Source organism: Leucoraja erinacea, chromosome 26 (assembly GCF_028641065.1).
Source record: "Leucoraja erinacea ecotype New England chromosome 26, Leri_hhj_1, whole genome shotgun sequence".
In the NCBI taxonomy this organism is placed as follows: Eukaryota; Metazoa; Chordata; class Chondrichthyes; order Rajiformes; family Rajidae; genus Leucoraja; species Leucoraja erinaceus.
In genome coordinates, this window is record NC_073402.1 from 22,473,164 (window position 1) to 22,498,838 (window position 25,675).

Consider the following 25,675-nt stretch of genomic DNA (forward strand, 5'->3'; position numbering starts at 1 on the left):
GAGGGAGGCACTTTTTGGTGGGGGGGATTAGAGAGCGATGGAAGGGACTGCGGAAAAGGGGGGTGATTACAGAGAGTGATGGAAGAGGTGGACCAGGGAGGGATTAGGCAAACTGATGAAACGGTATTGTCAAAGTTTTTTGTGTCCTAGTGTGTGTGCACAGGTGCAATGCGCCAGACAGCTGGACATTGCCGCATCACCTGTTGTTAATGGCAAAGTTCATCCAGAGCAACATCTTTGACTACATGTCCATCAGGCAGTGGTCAGCACGGAACATCCTGCAAGGTCTGTGGGACTGGAAATTGATGGATCCTGTGGGGTGGTTCCCTGCGCTCAGCTTGTCTGGTGAAACGTCCCATCGTTGGAAATCACCAGCAAGAACCGAGACCTTGGCTGGCTGGCAGGTGGGAAGGGATATAACCTGAGGCAGCCACATGAGTAGCGAGGGTGTTTCATGTAAAGTCAGGTACTAGCACACTAGCAATATTTAATGTGCAGACACTAAGAATATTGAGTTTTTGCACATCTTTGTCTATGTTTCTCTTAAGAATAAAGTTTATTTTTGAAATTAAAAAGATGCATTAAATCTGCCGACGAGCCTTGTATCCAGTCTTCTTGGACCATCATGTGTTTGGATCAAAAGTGTAGGAAGGAACTGCAGATGCTGGTTTACACCAAAGATAGACATAAAATGCTGGAGTAACTCAGTGAAACAAGCAGCATCTCTGGAGAAAATCTGGATCTCTGGGCGTCACCCATTCCTTCTATCTAGACTTCTTATCGAGTCCAATTACAAGATTAGAAGTTGTTCAGCCAGAGCTGAACACACTTCTCGGCATCTGCATACAATGGTGTCTGTCTTGCGCTTGTGCGTGCTGGTGGAAAAATTGGTGGAAACAGGGCCTCTATCTAGACTAGAGATACTATACAGCCTGTTCTGCTGAGTTACTCCAGCATTTTGTGGCTGGATCAAACTGTTATTTTGTCAGACTAATTATAGCAAGTGTGTAAAAACCGTCCCGTATTAAAAGAATTGCACACTCAAGTATCTGCTATTAAGAAGGGGAGTGAATGTATAACCTCCTTGGCTCCGAGAGAAGGCAGGTTGCCATCTCGACCATCAGCATTACCTAATGTTGTATTATTAAACTTAGAATCATTGTCTATTTACGCCTTCCTTTCAATCACTTAAAAAATGGACGAGCTGTAAAACTGAACACTTGTGTGCCAATTGAATACCTGTTCTTTCCACTTGCATTCAGCCAATTTGTTTAAGCGGGGCAATAATTAGCCTTCAATGCCACAAATCTATCAACAGCTAATAATTGTCTGTAATAAATGTTATGAAGTATCTGCTGGAACAAGGACGTTGTAATTAAATGTGGTATGTATACAATATTAACACCCCATGTTTTGTATTATAAATGTTCACATCCCACTTCCAGCATCATCCATCCATCCATCCATTCATTCTGTGTTGACCGGTTTACATCTGTGAACCGAGCTCCCTGAGCAAATAGGTCCACAACAAAGTGCTTCGATATGAAGGATAGTGTTAACAGAAGGTAGAAGTTTCACATCATTCAATCAATGGCTGATTCAATAACTGATCTTGTTAAATACTCTGAAAATTGAATAATAATTGTAGACTGCGGAGTGACATCAGGAAGGCGGTGAGACGGTTTGACGCAGGCGTGAGGCTGAGGTCATCACGCAGGCAGCGCCTGGAGCGCGGGTACCGGCAGCTCCGTAAGTGCGGCCGGGGAAACGCGAGGCGGTGAAGTAAGGTTGTCGCTTACCGGGGACATAGAGAAAGGGAGGCAGCGGAGTAAAACAATCGGCAGCCGCCGGCCTCAGCGGCGAGTGTGACCGGCTGACTGGCGGCCTGAGCGCGGTGGCAGACGTTGCTGTTCCCCATTGGGCTCCGCCACGGTCAATCAGCAGCAGAGGCCGATCGGTGTTTGGCTCCGAGTGTGGGGCGTGGGCGGGATAACAGCAAAGGTGGAAGCAAAGATACTAGAACTTTGGTGGGACGGTATAGGAGATGGCCACTGTGTATGAAGGAACTGCGGATGCTGTTTTACACCAAAGATAGACACAAAATGCTGGAGTAACTCAGCGGAACAGGCAGCACCTGGATAGAATAGCTTTCAGCCTGAAGAAGGGTCGCCACTCGAAACGTCACCCATTCGTTCTCTCCAGAGATGCTGCATGTCCCACTGAGTTACTCCAGTATTTTGTGTCAATCTTGATAGAAGGAATGGGTGACGTTTCGGGTCGAGAACTGTTCCGCTGAGTTACTCCAGCATTTTATGTCTATCTTTGGTGTAAACCAGACGGCCTTAGGAGGTGCGAGGCCCAATTGGGAACAATTTTGGTGAGCCCCGGGTTCCCAGCCAAGGTCTGTAGAATCATAGAAATGCAAATAAAGTCTATTATAGACTTTATATCTCTATGGTAGAATGTGCCTGCGAGTTAATGGACCAAACAGATCTAAGCTACATTTTAATATAAAATCGCATACATGTAAGCCTACAAGTAACAAACAAAATGTGTAGATCACCCCTGAAAAGTACATAGTTCCAATACCACTTGTTTTAATGACTGAAATGAAAAAAAATAAGTAACTAGATCCTGGAAAACCAATAACTAATGGCGAAAAACCAGTCCAGGCATTACATTTTGGGCTTCTGCCCCATCCTACCCTTTGGGCTTCTACCCCTTCCTAACTTAGTTGTGTGTGAGTGTGTATAGGGGGGTGCACGCAAGGTCACTGGGTCATAGGACTTGACGCACAGAGCCGCTCAATCCATCTGGAGGACATCCATAACTTCCGGTATATATTATTAATGCAAGAAACGCGTACTTTCCTACCTGTTAAAAACCGTCAAATTGTTGAATTTTTGCACTGTAAAAAAATGTTGAAGTCGGGGTAAGTGTGAGAGACATGTACCCAACTTCAGAATTACAAAAGTGAAGCGAAATGAAGGTAAAGAGAAGCAGAACTGAAGGGACAACAACAGCTAAAGTGCTTGGCGAACATTGGCCGTGCAGATATCGGAATTGAAAATATTTGGATTCTCGCATTTGCTCACTGCATTTCATCAACAGTAATGTCATTAAGTCATCAGTGTAATTTCAGTAAGACATTATTTGTGTTTTTTCTTGATTCTTCAGTATCTAAAAAGTCTCAGAAGTGATAAATTTTGCTTCAGAGGTGTTTTCTTTTTGTATGTAAAAACCCACTTGAGAACCATGGGCGATTTAAAAATTTTACAGCCAGATTTATCACTTCTGAAACTTTTTAGATGCCAAAGGAATCGAGAAAAGACACAAATAATGCCTTAGTTGATTAAATGCAGTGAGCAAACAGCCAAGCACTTTGGCTGTTGTTGTCCCTTCAGCTCTCGCTTCTTTCTACCGTCATTTCTCCTCAATTTTGGAATTCTGAAGTAGGCTAAATGTCTCTCACGCTTATCCTGATTTCCATAATTATTTACAGCGCAAAAATTGACAATTTTGGCGGGTTTTAATGGGCCCGCTACGCTGGAAACAATGGTTAGTGCTTACCTGCAGTTCATCGCGTGTACTCCACTTGGAGTTGCGTAGCAACGGTACGGGTCATGGGTTCTGACCCGACTGCCATGAAGTCTTCCAATGTTAGTTGCGTGATGTGTGTGTGTTAGTAGTCTGTGCGTGATGTGTGTGGGAGGGAAGGAGAGAAAGGAGGGAAAAGAGAGAGAGGAACGAGAGAAAGAAGGAAGGGAAGGAGAGAAGAAAAGAGAGAGAAGGGAAGGAGAGAAGGGAGAGAGAGGGCTGGTGGTAGGAGCAGATGCCGTGGTCCGGGCGAACAGGTGTGAGCTGAGGCTGAGGTTTGTAAACGTTGCTCCAAACCCCGGCCCGACCCTCGCTGCATGTTCACTGCATCTCCCCGGGGAGAGAGAGGGGTGGAGCCGGGGCTGTGTGCGTGAAGCCTGGCGACTGGAGGGGCGGGAGCGTTGCCCCGGGACCGTGAGGGAACGACCCACCTTCCCCTCTCCCTTTTCTCCATTCCCCCTCACACCATTATCCCCGCCTACCCATTTCTTCCTCCTCCACCCCTCTACTCTCTCTCAACCCCTCTCTCCACCCTCCATCCGGGGTAGATCTACCTGAGCCGAGAGTAGATTGCTCCCAAGATCCTAGAACGGAGCTTTAGATTACTCTAGCGCGGGGCCCCCCCTTAAGCGCGGGGCCCAATTGGGAGCAATCGGTCCAATCGGCTTAAGGCCGGCCCTGAGCATCTGCAGTTACTTCCTGCACATATTGAGTATAGATGTTGGGAGAACTTGTTGCAGTTATATACAACGTTTATAGCGTATTGTGTTCAGTTCTGGGCACCGTGTTACAAAAAAGAGGTTGTCCAGCAGGAAAGTGTACAGAGAAGATTTACAAAGATGTTGCCAGGATTTGACGGCCTGAGCTATAGTGATAGGTTGAGTAGGCTGGGACTCTATGCCTTGGAGCGCAGGTGGGTGATTGGTGATCTTATCGAGTTGTATAAAATCATAAGAGGAATAGATCGGGTAGATGCACTGAGTCTCTTGCCCAGAATAGGGGAATTGAGGACCAGAGGACATTTTTTTGGTGAAGGGGGAAAAAATGTAATAGGACTCTGGTGGGTAACTTTCACACAAAGGGTAGTAGGTTTATGGATAGAGCTGCCAAAGGAGGTTGTTAAGGCAGGGACTATCGCAACGTTACGAAACAGTTTGATGGGTACGTGGATAGGAAAGGTTTGGAGGGAGGTAGGCCAAACACAAGCAGGTGGCACAAGTGTAGCAGGGACATATTGGGCAGGTGTGGGCAAGTTTATTCGAAGGGCCTGTTTCATTGCTGTATGACTCTAGGACTAATTTCAGACTACGATTCTGGGGAGAGGGAGACTAGAGATATGGAAGGGTAAGTGTGTGTCTTTGGAAGTTTGCTTCCTGTTGCACATGGATCAACATGTGTCTCGTCCTTCATTTTCCTTTGGTTATTCTCAGTTTTGAATGTATAATAACTTGGGACCCACAGATCTTTGAGGTCTCAATCATGGAACATAGAACAGTGTATGAGTCTGAAGAAGTGTCTCGACCCGAAACATCACCTATTCCTTCTCTCCGGAGATGCTCGCCTGACGCGCTGGGTTACTCCAGCTTTTTGTATCTATCTTCAGTGTAAACCAGCATCTGCAGTTCCTTCCTACACATAGATCAGTACAGCGCAGGAACAGGCCGTTCGGTCCACCGTGTCTGTGCCATATATGATGCCAATATAAACTAATCTCATCTGTCTGCACATGATCCACATATCTCCATTCCCTGCATATCCTTGCTCCTATCTCAAAGCTACCACCACTGGCAGAGCAACCATGGTACCCACCATCCTCTGTAAATAAAAACATGTCCCACACATCACCTTTAGCCCCTTTCACCATAAGGCTATGCCCTCTAGTCTTTAACGTGTCCACCTTAGGATAAAGATTCTGACTGCTTACCATATCTATGCCTCTCATCATTCTATATATTCCCAACAGGTCTCTCCACAACATGATAACAGCAAAGTCTGTGCAACTTCTCCCTGTAGCCAATACCTTCTAATCCAGGCCGTATTCTGGTAAACCTCTTCAAAGCTTTCACATCCTGTAATGGGGCGACCAGAACTACACACAAAATTCCAAACATGACCTAACCAAATTAATGTAAAGTTGCATCATAACTTCTTGACTCTTACACTCAATACCCTGATTAATGAAGGCAAACATACCAAATGCCTTCTTACCCACTCCAGCTACTTCATTTACCACTCGTAGGGAGCTATGGACTAGGATCCTCAGATCCCTCTGTATGTACATCAATGCTGTTAAAGGTCTGGCCATTGTCTGTACAGTTTCTCTTTGCATTCAGCCTTCCAAAGTACAACACCTCATTCTTGTTTGGATTAAACTCCATTTGCCATTTCATTGTCTAATTTTATAGCTGATCTCTATCCTGTTGTCTCCTTCCTCACAGTCTGCAACTCCACCCTTCTTGGTGTCATCTGCAAACTTAAATGGCTTGCCTCTCAATCTAAGAGTGTGTCCTTGTTCAAGATCAGCAGGCTGCAAACATTTCAAAACATTTGATCATGGTGCCCAACTTGAGAGACTTCTTTGGATCTATCATTCGGTCTCCTCTAATTATGTGTGATATCATTATCATTTTTTAACCATAATACTTGGTTATCTGCTCTCCAGTTTGGAAACTATGAAACAGTTTCTTAGCATCTGTCCTGTTAGTGCTCTCTTTTGGTATTTTGCAAGGCTCAATGAGATTAGTTGTCATTCTTGCACATTTTAGTGAATGGTAACCAATTATATTCAACGTCTTATAGTTGCAACACCCCATATCTCTAGAATCAATCAGAAATGGCTGAAAGGAGTCCTGATAGAGATCTTTGCCGTTGCAGAGAAAGAAAAGTCCTGCCTTCACCCCTTCAATATGTCAGAAAATTCTTCACAGACAACAAAGACCTTTTAAAGTTAATTAATGATGTAAAGTAGAAACAATGGCACCCACAATGTGCGTAGCAAACTCCACAAAGCAGCAGAATGATAATGACCAGATGACCAGTTTTTAGCAATGTTGTCAGGATATTAGTTGGATATAGAAATTGCACTATTGGTGGGAAAAGTTCAAGAACAGTATCACTAGTAACTACTTAAAGAGTGATTGGAATATGGAGCATGCAACCAACCACAAGTGTTAGTTGAAACGAACAGCATGAATGTATTTAGAGGAAACTAAACAGACACATGCGTAGAAAGTTGTAATGATAGGATGAAATGAAGGAGGAGGCGTATGTGCAGCATAAACCCAGTGTAGAGCTATAGACCTGAACGCCTTTTTCAGTGCTGTTCATGACAGAATCATATGGTAAAAAAGAGAGTCTTGCAATTCTAAACTGTAGTGCCCTTCAGGATGTACTGAGACTTTACACAGCTAGTGACTGAATAGAGCTTTCACAAAAATACCAGGAGCTAGTGATGACCACCTAAAAAAAAAAAGAACACATGGGGGTCCTATTTTAAGGTCCAATTTGACAGATGACAGTGTAACTCTTCCTCAATACTGGATTGAATGTGTGAGGTAAGCATTTTTATGTTCAGGTATTTGGGACTTGTCTTCCAAATCTTCAGATCCAGAGATGGTATTGTTGCAGGAAGGCGTTATCATAGTTAAAGAAACTGCAGATGCAGAATCGAAATTTGCTCATGGGTAGCAGTTATGGAGCAAAAATAGGCAGGGTTTCGGGCCTAAACCCTTTTCAGACTGTTCAGGGGTGGGGGTGGGTCAAGAAAGGGAAAAGGAGGAGGAGTAGCCGGAGGCTGGAGGGTAAGACAGCACACTGATATTTGAAATAGTGTTGTGAGATCTTTCATGACCACCTAAAAAAAAAAAGAACACATGGGGGTCCTATTTTAAGGTCCAATTTGACAGATGACAGTGTAACTCTTCCTCAATACTGGATTGAATGTGTGAGGTAAGCATTTTTATGTTCAGGTATTTGGGACTTGTCTTCCAAATCTTCAGATCCAGAGATGGTATTGTTGCAGGAAGGCGTTATCAGCTTATTATGCTTATGCCTGCTGCCTTTTGGAAGAGTTGTCCATTCAAATTTTCAGGAGAAGTCTGCAGATTAATCCATTTGAAATATATTTTGAATTCTCTTTGAAAGTTCCTAAGCAATCTGCTTCTGCCATCAATCCAGGCTGTGCATCCAAATCACCATGTCTTTCACATCTGGTTCTTTCTCTAATGGTTTTAAATGTGTGATCTCAAGATATTTCTCCATTGACAGAGAAAACCGTTTCCTCCTATTTGCTCTTTGCTGAACCTTAAACATTAAACGTATGAATTAAAATTCCTCTTAATGTTCTCTGACTTTATTCCTCATTTCACCTTGGCTGAGATCTACTCTCATTAAGGCATTGCCTCCATCTTAAAGTACAATATTCAGAATTGTGCTTAAATTGTAAACAATTATATGAATCCTTGTGGAGATTGGGGAAACTGAATTGACTTCTATTTTTATAATCGTGATATTTCTGGTCTTCCCTTTAGTGAATAATTAGCTTCCCTCTAGCCTGAATGCTAGCATCCTGCAGGAGGTCGGGAAGCTCCGTTGAAAAGGAGTGCATCACCTAATCAACTCATCTCCCAGTTTATAGAATACCACTGATTCTGTGTCTGCATTGAAAGCCATTCAGCACAGTATGGCTTGGATCCAGGAGGCAGAGCTGAACTTTGTAGAGAGGTTGTGTGCATCCGTTCTAAAGGTAAATGTATTAATTTCTTTTTAAGGAGATGGAAAGTCAAGGGATTCCACTAAGCATGAAAATTAATCACTTAATTTTTTTAATTACTTTTTTTTGTGCATTTATTTTCTATTTCAGCCCTCTGCTTGAGAAGCTAGAGTTGCTGAGGCATAGCTCCTCTGTTCATTTGGATTGCAGCAATGAATCCACTAAAGAATAGCTGTGGCAGAATCTCTCCCTGTAAGTGTAGTCGTTGCATGTGATAGGCATCACTGCTGTCATGTGTTGTTGGTGTAGACTCACTGCATACATAATTGAGAATAAATACTACTCATGTGACCTATGGTGGTATAATAGGTTCTCTACTGAACTGATCTCCAAGAGACTAAAAACAAACGCTGAAAGACCTCAGCCAGCCCAGCAGCATCTTTGGAGAGTGAAAATAGTTAATCTTTCAGTTAGGAGAACCTTCATCCGAGCTGAGAAAGTGAACGCGAGTTACTCTGAGTAACAGGAAGTGCGGGAGGGTAATAGGTAGAACAAAGGGCAGGTCAGTAATGGGATGAAATTGTGATAATGTCTAATTGAATGGCCATTTGAGCTTCTTTGAGTAATATGTTGCCAATGTTGGGAAGTCAGGGTATGTTGTATTGACTGCCCCATGGCACAAGTAGAATTGGTCAAAGAAAGTAAGGTATCTGAAGTCGGAGAATTCAGTATTGAGACCTGTGTGAAAACTGAGGTGTGGCCCCACGAGCCAACATTGGGCCTCTTTGTAACCGTGTGGAAGGCCACGGACAGTGAGATCAGAAACTTAGGATCTGGACTCAGAACTTCAACGTCTTTCCATGGATCCTGTCTGCCCTTCCCAAGGATTTCAGATTTCCAGCATCCACACAATTTAGCGTCAGTTCTTAACAGTTTTCTCTGGGTGTGGGAAATCTAGTTGTTTTTTGCAGGTCATAGTCATATTCAATCCTGCATTTCATAGAGAGGATTGTTCACTGGTATATGACAATGCATTGAGCTAGTTGATCTGGATTTCAATGATTGGTTTCTCAGTGTATTATCCCACGTTAAAAGTACCTGAATAATTAGTGGAAACAAGGAACTGCAGATGGTGGTCGACAAAAAAAGACACAAAGTGCATTTTGGGTCAGGACCAGTCTTCGTACTGAAGAAGGGTCTCGACCTAGAACGTCACCTATCCATGTTCTCCAGAGACACCGCCAGACCCGCTGAATTACTCCAGCACTTTGTGTCTTTACCTGAATAATTAGTCAGAAAATCCTTCATAGGAGTGAACCCTTGAAAAGCGCCTGGACCTGAAGGTATACCCGGTCGTGTTCTAAAAACCTGTGTGGACAAACTGGCTGGAGTTTTTACGGACATTTTCAACCTCTCACTTCTGAGGTCTGAGGTTCCCACCTGCTTTAAAAGGGCATCAATTATACCGGTGCCCAAGAAGAGCAAGGTGACGTGCCTCAATGACTCGACCAGTGGCACTAACGTCTATGGTGATGACGTGCTTTGAGAGGTTGATCATGGCTCAAATCAACTCCTACCTCGACAAAAACCTGGACCCTCTGCAGTTCGCTTACCGCCACAACTGATCAATGGTGGATGCGATCTCCACTCTGCTCTGGACCATTTCGACAACAAAAACTCATATGTCAGGCTGTTATTCATTGATTACAGCTCGGCATTTAATATAATCATCCCCTCCAAGCTGGTTATCAAACTCGCAGAACTGGGTCCCTGCGCATCCCTCTGCAATTGGACCCTCGACTTCCTCATTCACAAACCACAGTCAGTTCGTATTGGTGGAAATGTGTGAGCCTCAATAATAATCACCACGGGAGCACCTCTAGGCTGCGTGCTCAGCCCCCTGCTGTACTCGCTCTATAATCATGACTGCGTAGCCGGTCATAGTGCGAACTCCATCATCAAGTTCGCTGACGATACCACTGTTGTGGGACGTATCACTGATGGGGATGAGTCAGAGTACAGAAGTGAGATCGACCAACTGACCAAATGGTGCCAGCACAATAACCTGGCCCTCAACACCAGCAAAACCAAGGAACTGATTGTGGACTTTGGAAGGGGGAGGATGGGGACCCACAGTCCCGTTTATATCAACTGGTGGAAAGGGTCAAGAGCTTCAAATTCCTGGGCGTGCAAATCTCTGAAGATCTTTCCTGGTCCGAGAACATTGATGCAATCATAAAGAAAGCACATCAGCGCCTCTACTTCCTGAGAAGATTACGGAGAGTCGGTATGTCAAGGAGGATTCTCTCTAACTTCTACAGGTGCACAGTGGAGAGCATGCTGACTGGTTGCATCGTGGCTTGGTTCGGAAACTTGAGCGCCCTGGAGCGGAAAAGACTACAAAAAGTGGTAAACACTGCCCAGTCCATCATCGGCTCTGACCTCCCATCCATCGATGGGATCTATCACAGTCGCTGCCTCAAAAAGGCTGGCAGCATCATCAAGGACCCACACCATCCGGGCCATACACTCATCTCCCCAGTACCTTCAGGTAGAAGGTACAGGAGCCTGAAGACTGCAACGACCAGGATCAGGAGCAGCTGGTTCCCCACAGCCATCAGGCTATTAAACTCGGCTCGGACAAAACTCTGAACATTAATAGCCAATAATCTGTTTATTTGCACTTTATCAGTTTAATTATTCATGTGTGTATATATTTATGCAATGGTATATGGACACACTGATCTGTTCAGTATTCGTGCCTACTATGTTCTGGTGTGCTAAAGCAAAGCAAGAATTTCATTGTCCTCTCAGGGACACATGGCAATAAAACTCTCTTGAACTCTTGAGTTGTTTTACAGGGAAGAAACATTTTATTTCTATTCTGCAGGTTGGTCCAATGCCTAAGCACGTGGCCTTCATCATGGATGGGAATAGACGATTTGCCCAGAAGTGTCGAATGGAGAGAGCAGAGGGCCACTCCCAGGGTTTTGAGAAACTGGCTGAGGTAACAGGCTGCACCAGCTTCATGTGTCAAATGCTTATTTGTGGCATTAGTGCATAAGGACACCTGTTCTTTATAATCTGGTGGTGTGGAAGTATCTAGGGAGCTTCTGATTTATTTTATTTTTTTTTTCCTGTTTTTTTAGTTATTTTATTGGAACAGCAAGCATCTTTTGGAATATTGTCTGCCCTCTTGAAAATCTGTTTTTAATATATAGTTTATTTTTGAAAAGATAAATTTGGGTTCAGCAAACAAAATATCAGGACCTCAATGTTCCAGGAGAAGCATATTAACTTCCTTCCTGATAAATATCAGACTTTTGGATTGATTATTTGGATGTGACAGATTGAAATGATACTCCAAATCATGTTATTTAGAGATCTAATAAAATCTTGAGTTAGAAGTGTAGAAAAACTGGGAGGTTTTGACAGGATTTGAGTGCTGTGCACTGCTATTGCACTGAACTGATACCAAGTTGTTGTTCTACTGTAGACCCTTCGGTGGTGTTTGAATCTGAATATACGAGAGGTGACCGTTTACGCTTTCAGTATTGAGAATTTCAAACGCTCCAAAGAGGAAGTGGATGGGTTGATGGAACTTGCACGGCAGAAGTTCACAAGGCTCCTTGAAGAACAGTAAGTTTTCAGGAAATTACACCACATTGTATAACTATGCACAATTGCCGACGAGTTAGCACGCAACAAAAGCTTTTCACTGGATCTTGGTACCTGTGACAATAAACTAAATTGAACTAAATAACAGGTTGCACTCCATGCCATAGCCAGAACATTATTTTACTACTACTTTTAATACAGCTAGTATTTTGGCAAAGGTCCTGTTCCTGCACCTTAGCAACAATTCCTGTCATTATAGACAATAGGTAAGAAGGAGTAGGCCATTCGGCCCTTCGATTCTGCACCGCCATTCAATATGATCATGGCTGATCATCCACAATCGGTACCCCGTTGCTGCCTTCTCGCCATATCCCCTAACTCCGCTATCTTTAGATTGGAGACCATACGCTCTGTCCAATTCTTCTTCAATGGTTAACCCTGATCCCTTACTCAGGAGTGGCAAGGCAAAGAGCAGCAGTGATCCTGTTGTCTCTGTATATAACTCGTGGTCATGAGGGAAAACTCCAGCTCTTAATCTTATCTTATTGCTGAGTTAGAGTTCATGCATCTCATCCATATAGATCCACTTCTGGACATTCTCCTTGAGTCTGCTCATATCCATGTGTGCTTTAACGCCACTAAAAGTACCAGTGACTGAGGAGATTATCCCTTCTAACACCTAAAGAATAGAACTCTGCTAAATTTTCCTTTTAAATTTTAATTAATTAAAAGATACTTTATTTTTAGTACATAGAAGCTGGAATGGAAAATCACAATAGAATCTGCATTATTCCATATCGGTTGCTGCTTCTCCTAGATAAGAAGTGTAAATGTTCCTGTAGTATATATTAATAATAAATGAACGGCTTTAATTTTTGTTCACAAGGGCGAATTTGAAGAAGCACAGTGTTCGTATCAGAGTCCTAGGAAACCTGAGCTTGTTGCCGGGTGATATTCAGGAGCTGATTGCACAGGCAATGCTAGCAACACAGAGTTATAACAAGTAAGGATTTCTACTCTGTATACTTGTGCATATAACAAGTTAAATCCTTGTTACATCAGACCATGCGGGGGGGAGGGGAATGGTGTCCATTCCCGATTGTCCACCATAACCAAGTAATCCAAGGGGTGACTTTGTAAGGTCTGCAAAGATCCTCAAAACCGGCACTCGAGGCAGAAACGGGAGAGAAAGTTGTGTTATCGGATTAAGCTTAGTTTAGAGACACAGTATGGTAACAGGCCCTTTGGTCCATTGAGTCCTTGCCAATTATCGATCACCCGTTCACACTACTGTAGTTCTGTTACCCCACTTTTGCATGCACTCCTGACACACTAGATAAATAGTCTCCGGACACAGAGTCTAATTACCAAAATGACTCGAGCATCTTTGGGACGTGGGAGGAAACCGCAGCAGCACACAGACGGCACCTGAGGTCAGGATCACATCCGGGTCTCTGGCGCTGGGATGCATCAGCTCTACCCACTGCTCTGCTGTGTCGCCCCACAGATAGACAAATCTTCTAACTTGTTAAACCCCAGACCCCAGAATTAATGGCGTTTCCCTGTCACTTCCTTCTCCAGGGGAGACATTCTGCTGGCAGAGGTTTATCAGACATACAGTAAATCTCCATTTTATGAAGCCATAATATAACTATTTTCAATCCTGAAGTTTCCTGACCTGCCCAATACGAATGGATACCTCAGTTACAACAGATTTTAAACAGATAGCACAATCCTAAGAAGTTTCCTGACGTTGTGTCCTGCCTTCACCCATATGCCTGTAATGGAATGTACCTCAGTTACAACAGATTTTAATTGCTATAAGCAAAATCCGTTATAATTAGGTCTGTAAAAGCAAAGGTTTATTGTATGACTGTCTTCCAAGCACTCTAGCAGGAATGGATGTAGTTCCATTAATGGTTTGGCTTTATTTCAGATGTTTCCTGAACGTGTGCTTTGCCTACACCTCTCGGCATGAGATCACCAGTGCTGTCAGTGAAATGGCACTGGGAGTTGAGGACGGGTTACTAAGACCCAGGTAATATTCCTTCACCAGGTGCACACGGAAACAGAGAGGGGTTAAGTCTCCCCCACTCTGTGGTAGACAGGGTCAGTAGTTGAGCTAAGGAAGATTGGAACTAAACATTGTGGAACCTGGGGAGTTGGTGGATAGTAACTCCCCAGGTGTGAGGATGGGATTAAACAGTGGGGATATTGGTGGGAGCGGAGACTGGACAATATTAAGTATAGAGGAGGTGAGGGAAGAGTGCCATGTAGTGGTGGGGGAGGTGTTGATTAGAAAGTGCTGGTTGTGGTGTCTGGCAGAGGGAGGGATAGTTTGGGAGATGAAGAGGACAATTCATTTTGACTGGTGGTTGTGTTAATGATGGTGCACTTCAAGGATGTTGCACCAGTGTTTCCTGCACTATTTCAGGGGAATAATCTCTGATATTTTGTGTCCCAGTGACCTTTCTGAGACTTTGCTGGGCAAGTGCCTGTACTCGAGCAATTCCCCAGACCCAGATCTACTAATTCGGACATCTGGAGAGGTTCGTCTCAGTGACTTTCTGTTGTGGCAGGTAAGGATATTACATGGGAACATCGTTTTATTCATTTGTTTACAAATTCTCATCATCAGTTGACCCATTCTGCTAATTTTTGATGAACATGCATTCTGCGTTTGGGAATCGTGCATTTTGAGCCTCTATCAAAGATTTTAATAACTAAACGCACAAGGCAATCTGTAAGGGATCATAAGGATTGAAAATTCTCATATTCTAGATGTCTGTGAAACATGCAAAAATTAATCCGTTTTAGGCAAAACTCTAATCACCAAAACAGAAAGCATCGCACAATCCTTTTTTTTTTACTGTGTTGGAGAATGCATTAAACACCATCTCTTTAAATTTTATTCGTAACATTTAAGACTTTTTGTTATTTTAAACATAGTGATGGAACTGGTTTGATTGTGAATACTGAAACAAGACAGGTGAACACATAAAATCAATTAACCCCTCAAATAGAAACAGAAAATGCTGAAATACTCAGCAGTTTAGGCAGCATCTGAGGGAAGAGAAATGGAGTAAACATCTGGTGTAGGAGATTCTTCATCTGACAATATAGCCTGACCTGCTGAGTATTTCCAATATTTTCTGTTTTAGCTTTTAATTTCCAGCATCTGCAGGGTTTTGATTTTCAATTAATCCCTTAAATTTATCAGTGAAATTATTACTGTTATGACCTAACTACATATCCCTTAATATCTTTGGCTGATAAAAATGTATCATTCTGAATTTTTTAATTAAGTGATGAACCAGCCTTGAATGCCACTTCCAAAAGAAAATTCCATAGTTTTACCACACTTTGGAATTACAGGCTGAAACTTTATTTTCTTCTTTTGTTGCACCCTTGGGACCTGACAATGGAAATTGTGTTACCAAACCAGCATCTTCCTCGGAACAGAACTGTTTTTAAGTATTAACACTGCCCCGGGGCTACGCTGAGATTGCAAGAACTACCTGTAACCCAACATTTCTGTAAATTGGCTGAAATCAATCAATCAACCTTTATTGTCATCTTGCAAAGCAACAATTGTACAGTGCAAAATGAGAAGACGCTTCCCAGGAAATACCGGAGCATCGCACATAAAACTTAAACATATCACACATAATAACAGTAAAACAATCCAGTCCCTGATGGAACAGTATAAATAGTTAAAAGCAGGTAAAACAGCAACATTAAAATACAGTAAAAACAGTCATTAAAATGTCCAGGGCAGCTGATTTGAGTGGCCAGTGCAAGAGTTATTAAATTGTCCGTGCAAAGCAGCAAAATCAGGTGGAGTGACTGTTTAGCAGCCTCACAGCCTGTGGCAGGAAGCTGTTTAGCAGTCTGATAGTCCGGGCTTTGATGCTACGGTATCTCTTGCCTGATGGCAGGAGATCCAGGTGTGTGTGGAGGGGGTGCAGTTTGTCTTTGGCTATTCTCAGAGCTTTTTTCAGACAGCGGCTCTGGAATCATCTGAGATTGCAAACGTTGCACAGATTAGTATAGATCTGCTAATTTTAGATCTTGGTTAGATCTTAGTTGGTTCTAGGTTGGATCTTGGTTAGTATTAGTTATTCAGCACAGATCTGTACTACAGATTCAAAACAAGGGAGCTGCCAGACCACAAAATGGCGGACCAGAGTTTTAACTTGTATTTTTTTTCCTAAGATTACACCTAATGGATCTGGCTCTAAATTTTAACACGTCTCCCAGTCACAGATTCTCCAACCAAACTTTTATTATCAGGAATTTGGATAAACTCTTCACTATTCTGTCACGTAAGTCATTAATAATTTGGTGAATAGGTGCAACAACAATATAAATGCCACTGGTCACTTTAGTCAAATGGAGTAAACTCCTATCATCCCAATTGTTCCTTTTGCTGTTGAACCTATTTATGACAAATGCAAATAGCTGGAAATTTGAAATAAAATCAGAAAATGCACAAAATACACTGCAGGTCAGGCAGCATCTGTGGATGGAAAAACAGCTGATGCTTTAGGTTAAATACCTTTCATTAGAATTAATCGTTTTCCTAACAACAACAGGTCCTCCTCAGTTTACGAATGCCCGAGTTATGTACAGCTGTACATACTATCCAGTGTTTGGGAGACCTGCGGGATGGCTTTGTTACTGCTGGTGGACTGCAGATATCCTCTGCTTGTGGGAAATTGGTTGGCGGCCACATTTACGAGTTGCGAATTGTTCAAATTATGAACAATTCTTAGGAATCGAACACTAACACAACCTGGGAAGGGCCATAGTACGACAATTTGCCATCATTTCTATAAGTGTCATCTTTGGTTATTAATCTCTTGTGGTTTAGGTTTATTATTGTCACATGTAACAGTGAAAAGCATTGTTTTTGTACGGTATCCAGTCAAATTGGATAACGCTGTACATAAATACAATCAAGCCAAACTCAAGTACAATAGTTATTTACAGGTGCAGAGAGATTTAAAAGAGTAAGGTGATTGTCTTGGATGATAGTAGATCCTCCTCTGGGATCAGCATGTAAAGAGTCTCCATGCTCCAGTGATATAATGGACTAACAAAAACCTCTGTTTGCTCTTATGAATAATATGTATGGTCTCATCCTTATTTGATGCTACTCAAATCAATTCAAGTTGGATTCCCTTTTATGTTTGCTGCCAATTTTTTTTTTCCTCTCGTGTTACCCTTTGTCTTTTTTTTTTTCCCCTCTGCCCTACACTTCCTGCAATTGCCCTGGTTCCCTAGAATATATCATATGCCTTAATTTTTTTTTTCTCCTATCCTTTTTAGTCCTCCAAAGAATCTGGCTTTAATTTTCCTTCCTTCACCTTACCCAACCTCCTCATGGGAATGGCCCAACACTGCAACTAAAGCATCTCCACTGTACAGACCGCCTATTGTTTCATTACTGATTGTTTACCTGCGAAGATTCAAGTCCAATTTACTCGAGGTCCACATTGATTCGTTGAAAAAGCAATCGGGTTATTCCATTCACTAGATTTCTCCTTCAGCTTACTCCAACTCCTGCGAAGGGCAACGCCAAATTTTTATCCACCATCCTTTCGGGCAGTGCACTCCATTTTTGCTTTTCAATGTTTTATTCATTATTTCCGATCATTAATTGAATAATGATTGTTTGCCGTTACAGACCTCTCATTCATGCTTGGTGTTCCAGCCTGTGTTATGGCCAGAGTATTCTTTCTGGAATCTGTGTCAGGCCATATTACAGTATCAGGTCAACTATCCCGCCCTTCAGGTGAGTGCTCTTCCCTTGTAACATTCGTTGTGAATGAAAGGAGGGCATTGAAGTGTAGTGGATACGGAAAGAGGAACAAGAAAGTGAGGTTTCTTTGTTACCTTGGTCCTGCAAGATGCACTGAAACCAAACAAACTAAGCTTCCTCAGTTGAGCAATCAATCTGCACATGTAGCCACAAGAAACTGCGGATGCATGAAGCTTGAGCAAAAACATGGAGTGCTGGAGGAACTCAGTGGGTCTGGCAGTATCTGGGAGGGAATTTACTGGCAACATGTCGGGTCTGAAGAAGGATCCTGATCCAAAACGTCGCCTGTTTATTCCCTCCCCAGGTGCTGTTTGACACGCTAAGTTCCTCCAGCACTTTGTTGAAAATTCATATATCTGCAGTTCCTTGTGTCTCCAAACCAATAGTACACAGTTCAAATCGTTCCATCCCGGAGTTTACATTAATGCTCTTCATTTGGATGAATTATATGTGAAGGTTTCAACAGCCTTATTGAATTTGTTTAAAAGTCGCTAAGGTCCCATGTCGTCAGCAGGACCTTAATGATTTTTTTAAACAAATTCAGCTCTAGAAACCATCGCTGGCAATTCAACTATCAGATGAGGATTAATGGCGTCTCTCTTGCCCAATTTAAGATGTGTACAGTTAGAGGTTGGGCGATCGTTTCGCCGAACACCTCCGCTCGGTCCGCAATAACCAAGCTGACCTCCCGGTGGCTCAGCACTTCAACTCCCCCTCCCACTCCGTCTCCGACCTCTATGTCCTGGGTCTCCTCCATGGCCACAGCGAGCAGCACCGGAAATTGGAGGAACAGCACCTCATATTCCGTTTGGGGAGTCTGCATCCTGGGGGCATGAACATCGAATTCTCCCAATTTTGTTAGTCCTTGCTGTCTCCTCCCCTTCCTCAGTCCCCCTGCTGTCTCCTCCCATCCCCCAGCCTTCGGGCTCCTCCTCCTTTTTCCTTTCTTGTCCCCGCCCACCCCCGCCCCCGATCAGTCTGAAGAAGGGTTTCGGCCCGAAACGTTGCCTATTTCCTTCGCTCCATAGATGCTGCCACCCGCTGAGTTTCTCCAGCTTTTTTGTGTACCTTAAGATGTGCACAGTTGGTTTGTAGACACAAGGAACTGCAGATGAACAGGTGAAGTTTTGGGTCAGGACCCATCTTCAATGAATGAATGATACTTAATGAATGAACAAGACTAAGGGTCCCAACCCAAAACTTCACGGGTCTCTCAGGGTCTCGTGGCTGACTCTCAGTCTGAAGAAAGGTTTCGACTCCAAACGGCGCCCATTCCTTCTCTCCAGAGATGCTGCCTGTCCCGCTGAGTTACACCAACATTTTGTGTCTATCTTCACCTGCTCATTCCCTTCACGGATGCTGCTTGACCAGCTGAGTACTTCCAGCAATTTGTAGAATTAGTCTGTAATGTATGACGTCTAGTTTTTGTAGGGATTACAGTTGTTATTTAGACATAACTGCCTACCATATGGATACTGTAGGTTGGTCTTTTAGTAACATTCACATGGGCGGCATGGTGGCACAATGGTAAAGTTGATGCCTGACAGGGCTTGCAGCGCTAGAGACCCTGGTTTGATCCAAACTATGGGTGCTGTCTGTACAGTGTTTGTATATTCTCCCCGATTCCACATGGGTTTTCTCCAAGATCTTCAGTTTCCTCCCACACTCCAGGTGTACGGGTTTGTAAGTTAATTGGCTTGGTTTCAATGTAAATTGTCCCTAGTGTGTTTAGGTTAATGTGTAGGGATCGTTGGTCAGCTTGGACACGGTGGGCCGAAGGACCTGTTTCTGCTCTGCATCTCTAAACTAAACACAGAATCATTCAACAATAAATGTATAGACATCTGCCAAATTTAAGTTTTGCATGTGATATAAATTAACTTTCTTTTTCAGAAAGCAAAAATGTTGCAGGAGGCAGCATATCAGCAGCAGCAGTTGGACATAGACCATACCTGTGTACTGGAGCAGACACAGCCTGGCAAGGCAGGGGAGATGGGAGGCACAGACTGCAAACAGGAACAAATCCTAAAGTATACCAGGGAACGGGAGGAAAGAGTCTCCAACTTTCTACTGGAGCTAGAGAACAAAAGGAAAACATTTCTCACAGACCTTGTTAAGGGCTCCACACCATTTCTACGTGTTTAGGTCTTGTTAACATCAGACATAAGACAATAGAAAGAATACCCATTATGTAAGTTGGTGAAAAATCATGTATCTGTGGTGGGACTGATGATGTTGATCCAGTTGGCTTCCCTATCCATAAAGCACGAAGTGCTGAATGCGGGATCTCATCTCTTAATTCCTTTCTAACAGGTTTCTCACTCATGATTAATGAGCTAGTGAAGTGCAGCTGCCTCCTTATGTATGTAACATTAAGAAAAAGTGATGGATGGATGGCTCCCAACGGAAATGCAAATGGCTAAAATCCTGCAGCCACACTATGTTGCGAGATATCATACTCTGACATGGAGGTTGAATACCTTTTAATTTCCTAGTGTCTGGTGGAATGGAAATGTGTAATAGCCAGACTTTTGTGCCAACCTGGTGCTAAAGATAAAATATTACGGTGCTCTTACCATAAGTGACATTCTGACCCTCCCAATGTTGTACCCACCAATTGTTTGCAATTTGAACTACAGCAACCATCCCAGCGCTGGTGTTGGTCCTCTATCCTTACCTCAACAATGATTTGAAACAATCTGTTACCAATGTCTCTTTCTCCCCATTAGTAAAACTTGCCACTCTTGCACCACCATCATCAAGATGATTGTGGTGGCAGTTTGATCCACCGAAAAGCTGCCCCCCACCCCCCCCCAACTCCTCCTATACAGCAATCTGTGATCACAATGGTTGAATGATGTTTGTGTACAGACAATAGCATGTTCTGTAACCCGCACATTAGAACTGGAACTCAAATTGCAATCAGTGGCAAATGAATCTCATCAAAATCGTGCAATACTGGGAGATGCAAGTCAAGTAATCTTGCGGTTCCCATTTCGGTTAATTACTTTTTCAGGTGAAAGCTTTAATATTTTAGAAATGTGATGCAAAATATTTGTACAGATCCTCTCATGTGGAGTGCATTATTACAAGAAGTGTTTCTCCTTTGCATGAATCAGTATCATTTTACGGTCTGCTTCAAGCATTGTCTATTCCAGTCACAGAATGGACTTTGCATGCAGTTTCTGCCTGTTCTGAGATTAAAAATTATGCCAGAATAATATTAAATTCAATTGCGTGTAAAGTATTTATATTTTCACCAGAGATTAGATGTATTAATGTGTGCTGGACAACTGAATATGTCCTTAAATTGATTTCCCAGTAGCGAAGGGAAAGGCCCGTCTGCAATTCCAAAATGGCTGTCAGCCATAAGACACAGCCTTTTTTGGCCCCTTTACCATTTTAAAACAAAAAAGATAATGGTTGACCTTTTACTTCTGTGCCACTTTCTTCTACTAACTCCAGAGACCATAATACCTAAAGCTCTTTTAATATCTATCCCGTCTTGAATATTCTCAATGACTTTGAGTCTTCACAACTACTTGGATAGAGAATTCCAAAATGTACTATGCTCTGGGTGAAGTTATTGCCTCTCATCTTTATCCTGAACATGTCAGCTTGGGAAAACATTTCCCTATATCTACCCTGCTGAGCTCCATAAGAACTTTGTTCATTTCAATGAGATCATTTTGCATTATTTTGAACTTGATTTATATCTTAGTTTGCTTAATCCTTCCTCTAATGAATGACCAGCCATCCGAGGAATCAATCTAGTGAACCTATGCCACATACCCTAACTTGAGTAGGGGCACAATATGCAAGATGTGCTTCCACCAGAGTCCTATGTTAATGGTACAAGGCATTCCTAGTCTTGTAATAACATTCTCAAGCAATAATGATGAAATTACTTGCTTGCTGTATAAAATTTAAAGTTCATATTGCCAAGGACAATCCAGTCTCTCCGATCTGCAATATATTATTGTCTCTTCCCAAGGACATGGTTTGCTGGAGAAGATGCTGAAGAGATTCACAAGGACATAACCTGAATGTTCTATCCCTGGTGATGAGGAAAGTCTGGTTAAGCTGTTTGCTGGTGATATATGTGCCTAGGATTTTCCATACATTTTCACGATTACATGCATTTTTCAATTTGACACTATCATGAATGTATTTAGTTAATGACATATAATGGGTCCTACTCTAGGATTTCTTTTCTCGCCTAAAAATTCTGTGAATACTGGAATGTTTAGTACACTATATAAATATCCCAGCAGCATTACTCAACTAGCTGGCTCTCTACCCAAGATATTCCTGTACACTTACAACCCTGGCATGTATGCAATGTAGAAATATGCTCAAGTCGGTCCTGACCATTAAAAAATTGAAGACAATCTAGCTAATTATTGCATAGCCTACTCTCAAAGTGACAATGATGAAAAGTATCATTAACTATGCTGTTACTGATGTTCACATTGTGTTTGGAAAGTGCAACTCAGCCGCAGATTACATCCATGATTCAAATACCAACAAAGCATGTGGAATTCAGGGATGCGGTGTGCGTAACAGCTTTTGGCATTAAAGGGGCCTTGGGGAATGAGCATTAATCAGCAAACACGACATTGATAGGAGTCGTATCTCACACAAATGAAGAAAGTTGATTAAGAGGCTTTTAAGATAGACACATGGAGATGAAGGGCTATGGATCACGTGTAGATTGTTGAGATTAGTTTATTTTGGCATCATGTTCGGCACAATGTGGACCAATGCCTGTTACTGTGCTATACTTTTCAAAGTTCTATGAGAAGAATTGTGCCTCCTCGCTATATTTTCATCAGCACTCCATGTCATGAACCAGAAATTCAATTGGGCAAGCCACAATGTGGCTGCATAACCACATCAGCCTGTGATCCTGGCAACTGACTCGCCCTTCTCACTTGCCCCCCACAACCCCCTTCTCATCACAGCCCTTCAACTGAGACACCCCCTCCGCAATCCTAACCTGCACTTAAATTTCCTTCCTGTCATTTCCTACTCCCTCACTGCACACCTCCACCATAGCCCTAATTTCTTCCTTATCTGCAATCACCCTCATTCCTTCCCTCTCTGCACCCAATACTTTTCCTCTGTACCCTCCTCAATACTCTGCACCCCCCACCCCCCCAAATCCTTCCCCCCCTCAGCACATCCTCATTTCTTCCCTCCTTGCACTCCCATCTTTTTCCCCTCTCCTCACCCTCTGCACTTCTCACGACCTCATAGAAACTTACAAAATTCTTAAGGGGTGGACAGGCTAGATGCAGGAAGATTGTTCCCGATGTTGGGGAAGTCCAGGACAAGGGGTCACAGCTTAAGGATAAGGGGGAATCTTTTAGGACCGAGATGAGAAAAACATTTTTCACACAGAGAGTGGTGAATCTCTGGAATTTTCTGCCACAGAAGGTAGCTGAGGCCAGTTCATTGGCTATATTTATGTGGGAGTTAGATGTGGCCCTTGTGGCTAAAGGGATCAGGGGTATATGGAGAGAAGGCAGGTACAGGATCCTGAGTTGGATGATCAGCCATAATCATATTGAATGGCGGTGCAGGCTCGAAGGGCCGAATGGCCTACTCCTGCACCTATTTTCTATGTTTCTGTTTCCATCTGTACTCTTCCCCCCATCCCAATTCTGTCCCTCCCGCACTGTCACTAACCTCCCGCCTCCCCCCCCCCCCTCATTCCCACACACCCCCCCCCTCATTCCCGCTCACCCCACCCCCCCCCCCCAAAAAAAATCCTCTCATAAGGTCATGTGATAGGAGCAGAATGAGGCCATTCGGCCCTACTCCAACATTCAATCACGGCTGATCTATCACCCCCCCCCCCCCCCCTCATCACCCTCCGCCTATCACCTCTCACCCCCCAGCCCGCCCGCCCGCCGCCACGTGACGACGCTGGCCAATGGGGCGCGGGCTGGGGCATCTGGTTGGAACCGGTTGCGGCGGCGCGGCCAGTCAACAGCGACGGTGCTGAGGAGTGGCGAACGGACCGGACACCCGAGCGACCACCCATCAACCCGATCAGCGCCGCGCACCCAACCCGACTCGACCCAACCCACCCCACCAGCAGCCAAGATGCCCCGCAAGAGTGTGAGTGCCGCCATCTCGCGCTCCGCCGCCCAGTTTGCGCGGGATGGCGGGCTGAGGCGGCCGCGGGCTCGGTTTTGGCGCCCACGAGGGAGGCGGCTTCGCGCCAGCTCATCGCCGCCATCAACAGATTTGTTTTTTCCAGCTGCGTGCACCGGTCCCCGCCTTCACTCCCTCCCGGTAATCGCCCGGGACCCCCCCCCCCCCCCATCATCTGCGGCAATCCCGCGCTCTCCCTGGCGGGTCTCAGCCTCTTTCCCCCCCTCTACCCCCCGCGGAACCGCCAGCCCCGCCCCCTCTCTCCCCCCCCCCGGCGGGTCCAGGTCTCCACCCCCCCCGGGCAACCCGCCCTTCTCCCCGGGCGGACCCTCGTCTTCGCGCCCTCTATCTCCCCCTCACCCGGTGGGACGAAATGATGGACTTTAAGATTCAGTTTGTTGCTCTTTGTGTTTTCACAATTTGCTGCTTCTCACTGTTTTTGTGCCTCCAAGGTGCGTAGGGCTTTTGATTCAATTGACAGTAGGTTATTACATTTTTAATTCCACTGCGTGCTGCAATTTTTTTTTCCAAGCCTTTGTCTCCCAAGGATTGTTCATAAATAGGCATTAATCTAGGCGACTGATCTGGCGCAATTAATGCAGAAGGTATATTTATTCCCAGCTGTTATATTGGCATGAACAACGGTAATGGCGATGTTTAATTTTGAAATTGCTGGAATCCATTGTAAGGACTAATCTATTTGCAGTTGAAAGCTGGCTTTTCTGATTCTTCTGTGTAATCTGGTTGCTGAATTCAGTTGTATTGTTGAAATTCAAGTCAAACGAGGACTCCCAGTTTTTGCAGTTAAATATTATACTATAACATATGACACTATTGTAGTTCAAGGACTTGGTTAATCCGTGAGAGTATTGGGAATCTTGAGTTGTATGAATTTCTCCCTTGTTCTCTGGTACATGAAGGGGATAGACATGTTTTTTTTCTGTGTTCTGACAATCTACTGAAAGCTTAACTTGAATGTTTTTATAGAAATGCAAAATTGGGGCTGGACATAATTGTAATTGGGTGATAGCTTCTGCACGTGGGATGGTTTGAATTTTGATTTGCATTGAATGGAAACTACAATCGCTCTAAATAAACGGCTCGCTACTTTCAGAAAGTGAAATGCTGCTCATTAATTGGAACATATGAAATTACAGGAAGTTAGTAACCATTTTGTAGCAGCCCTCTGAACCAATTTTTAAAATGATTTTCTGTCGACTCGTTCTAAGGATGTGTTCATTAATTGAAAACAATCAAAAGTCTGGAGTAAACAGATTTTGAATTTGTAAATTGTTTAAAGCTGAGGGCCTAAAAAGAGTGCAATCAGTTTAGTTTGAGCTCCATTTTAATCGGTATTTAGGTTTTATGAAAGTTTTGATTACATCATTGACAGAAGAGTAAAATAAAAGTGATATTAGCTTTCCTCCACAAAAAGTGTTAACAGTCCAGCCTAATTTTTCTTGCCTTAATATGTTCTTCCTATTTACTTGCTGTCTATCTCAAATCAGTCGTTTAGCTGTTTTTGTTGCAGGAATGTTTTTTTTCTCATTTGCAATAAAATACTAATACTTATCTCTCTTACTCTAGTTCGACACTATAAACGTTGATGTAAGTATTATTACCGGTTTCACAGTTATCCATGTTTAAAACTGATTTCATGTCTTTAAACTCTTGATTTGTTTTACAGGAACTGAGAAGATCGACACGACAGCGGGTAGGTTTTAATTTGTACCTATGATACCACATCAGCTGGCTTTTAAGTT

General features: G+C 43.4%; 1 protein-coding gene and 1 long non-coding RNA gene across 3 annotated transcripts; one reads left to right on the forward strand and one right to left on the reverse strand.

Annotated features, from left to right (window-relative positions):
- Positions 1-1,639: 1,639 nt before the first annotated feature.
- dhdds (dehydrodolichyl diphosphate synthase) lies at positions 1,640-22,141 on the forward strand. Of its 2 annotated transcripts, none has more exons than XM_055656398.1 (9): positions 1,640-1,749; positions 8,138-8,341; positions 11,199-11,315; positions 11,805-11,947; positions 12,813-12,929; positions 13,863-13,964; positions 14,391-14,505; positions 17,616-17,723; positions 19,644-22,141. In XM_055656398.1, the coding sequence occupies exons 2-9, from the start codon at positions 8,279-8,281 to the stop codon at positions 19,893-19,895; spliced, it is 1,017 nt and encodes a 338-aa protein (XP_055512373.1). In that variant the 5' UTR covers positions 1,640-1,749; positions 8,138-8,278; the 3' UTR covers positions 19,896-22,141. The 2 variants fall into 2 exon arrangements, with proteins under 2 accessions (XP_055512373.1, XP_055512372.1); XM_055656397.1 differs by having other exon boundaries at positions 1,650-1,749; positions 8,127-8,341.
- On the reverse strand, positions 13,475-13,856 carry LOC129709803 (uncharacterized). The gene is made up of 2 exons (XR_008725575.1): positions 13,721-13,856; positions 13,475-13,625 (listed from the first exon to the last, which is right to left on the reverse strand). It is a non-coding gene; the product is annotated as an uncharacterized LOC129709803 (long non-coding RNA).
- Positions 22,142-25,675: the final 3,534 nt, after the last annotated feature.

What these genes read in the sequence shown, in the direction of transcription:
- dhdds (XM_055656398.1), top strand. Translation starts at nt 8,279, where the DNA reads ATGGCTTGGATCCAGGAGGCAGAGCTGAACTTTGTAGAGAGGTTGTGT. An exon ending in ACAAGGCTCCTTGAAGAACA is followed by an intron (nt 11,948 to 12,812) that starts GTAAGTTTTCAG and finishes TTTGTTCACAAG; the next exon opens with GGCGAATTTGAAGAAGCACA. An exon ending in GTGACTTTCTGTTGTGGCAG is followed by an intron (nt 14,506 to 17,615) that starts GTAAGGATATTA and finishes TTGCCGTTACAG; the next exon opens with ACCTCTCATTCATGCTTGGT.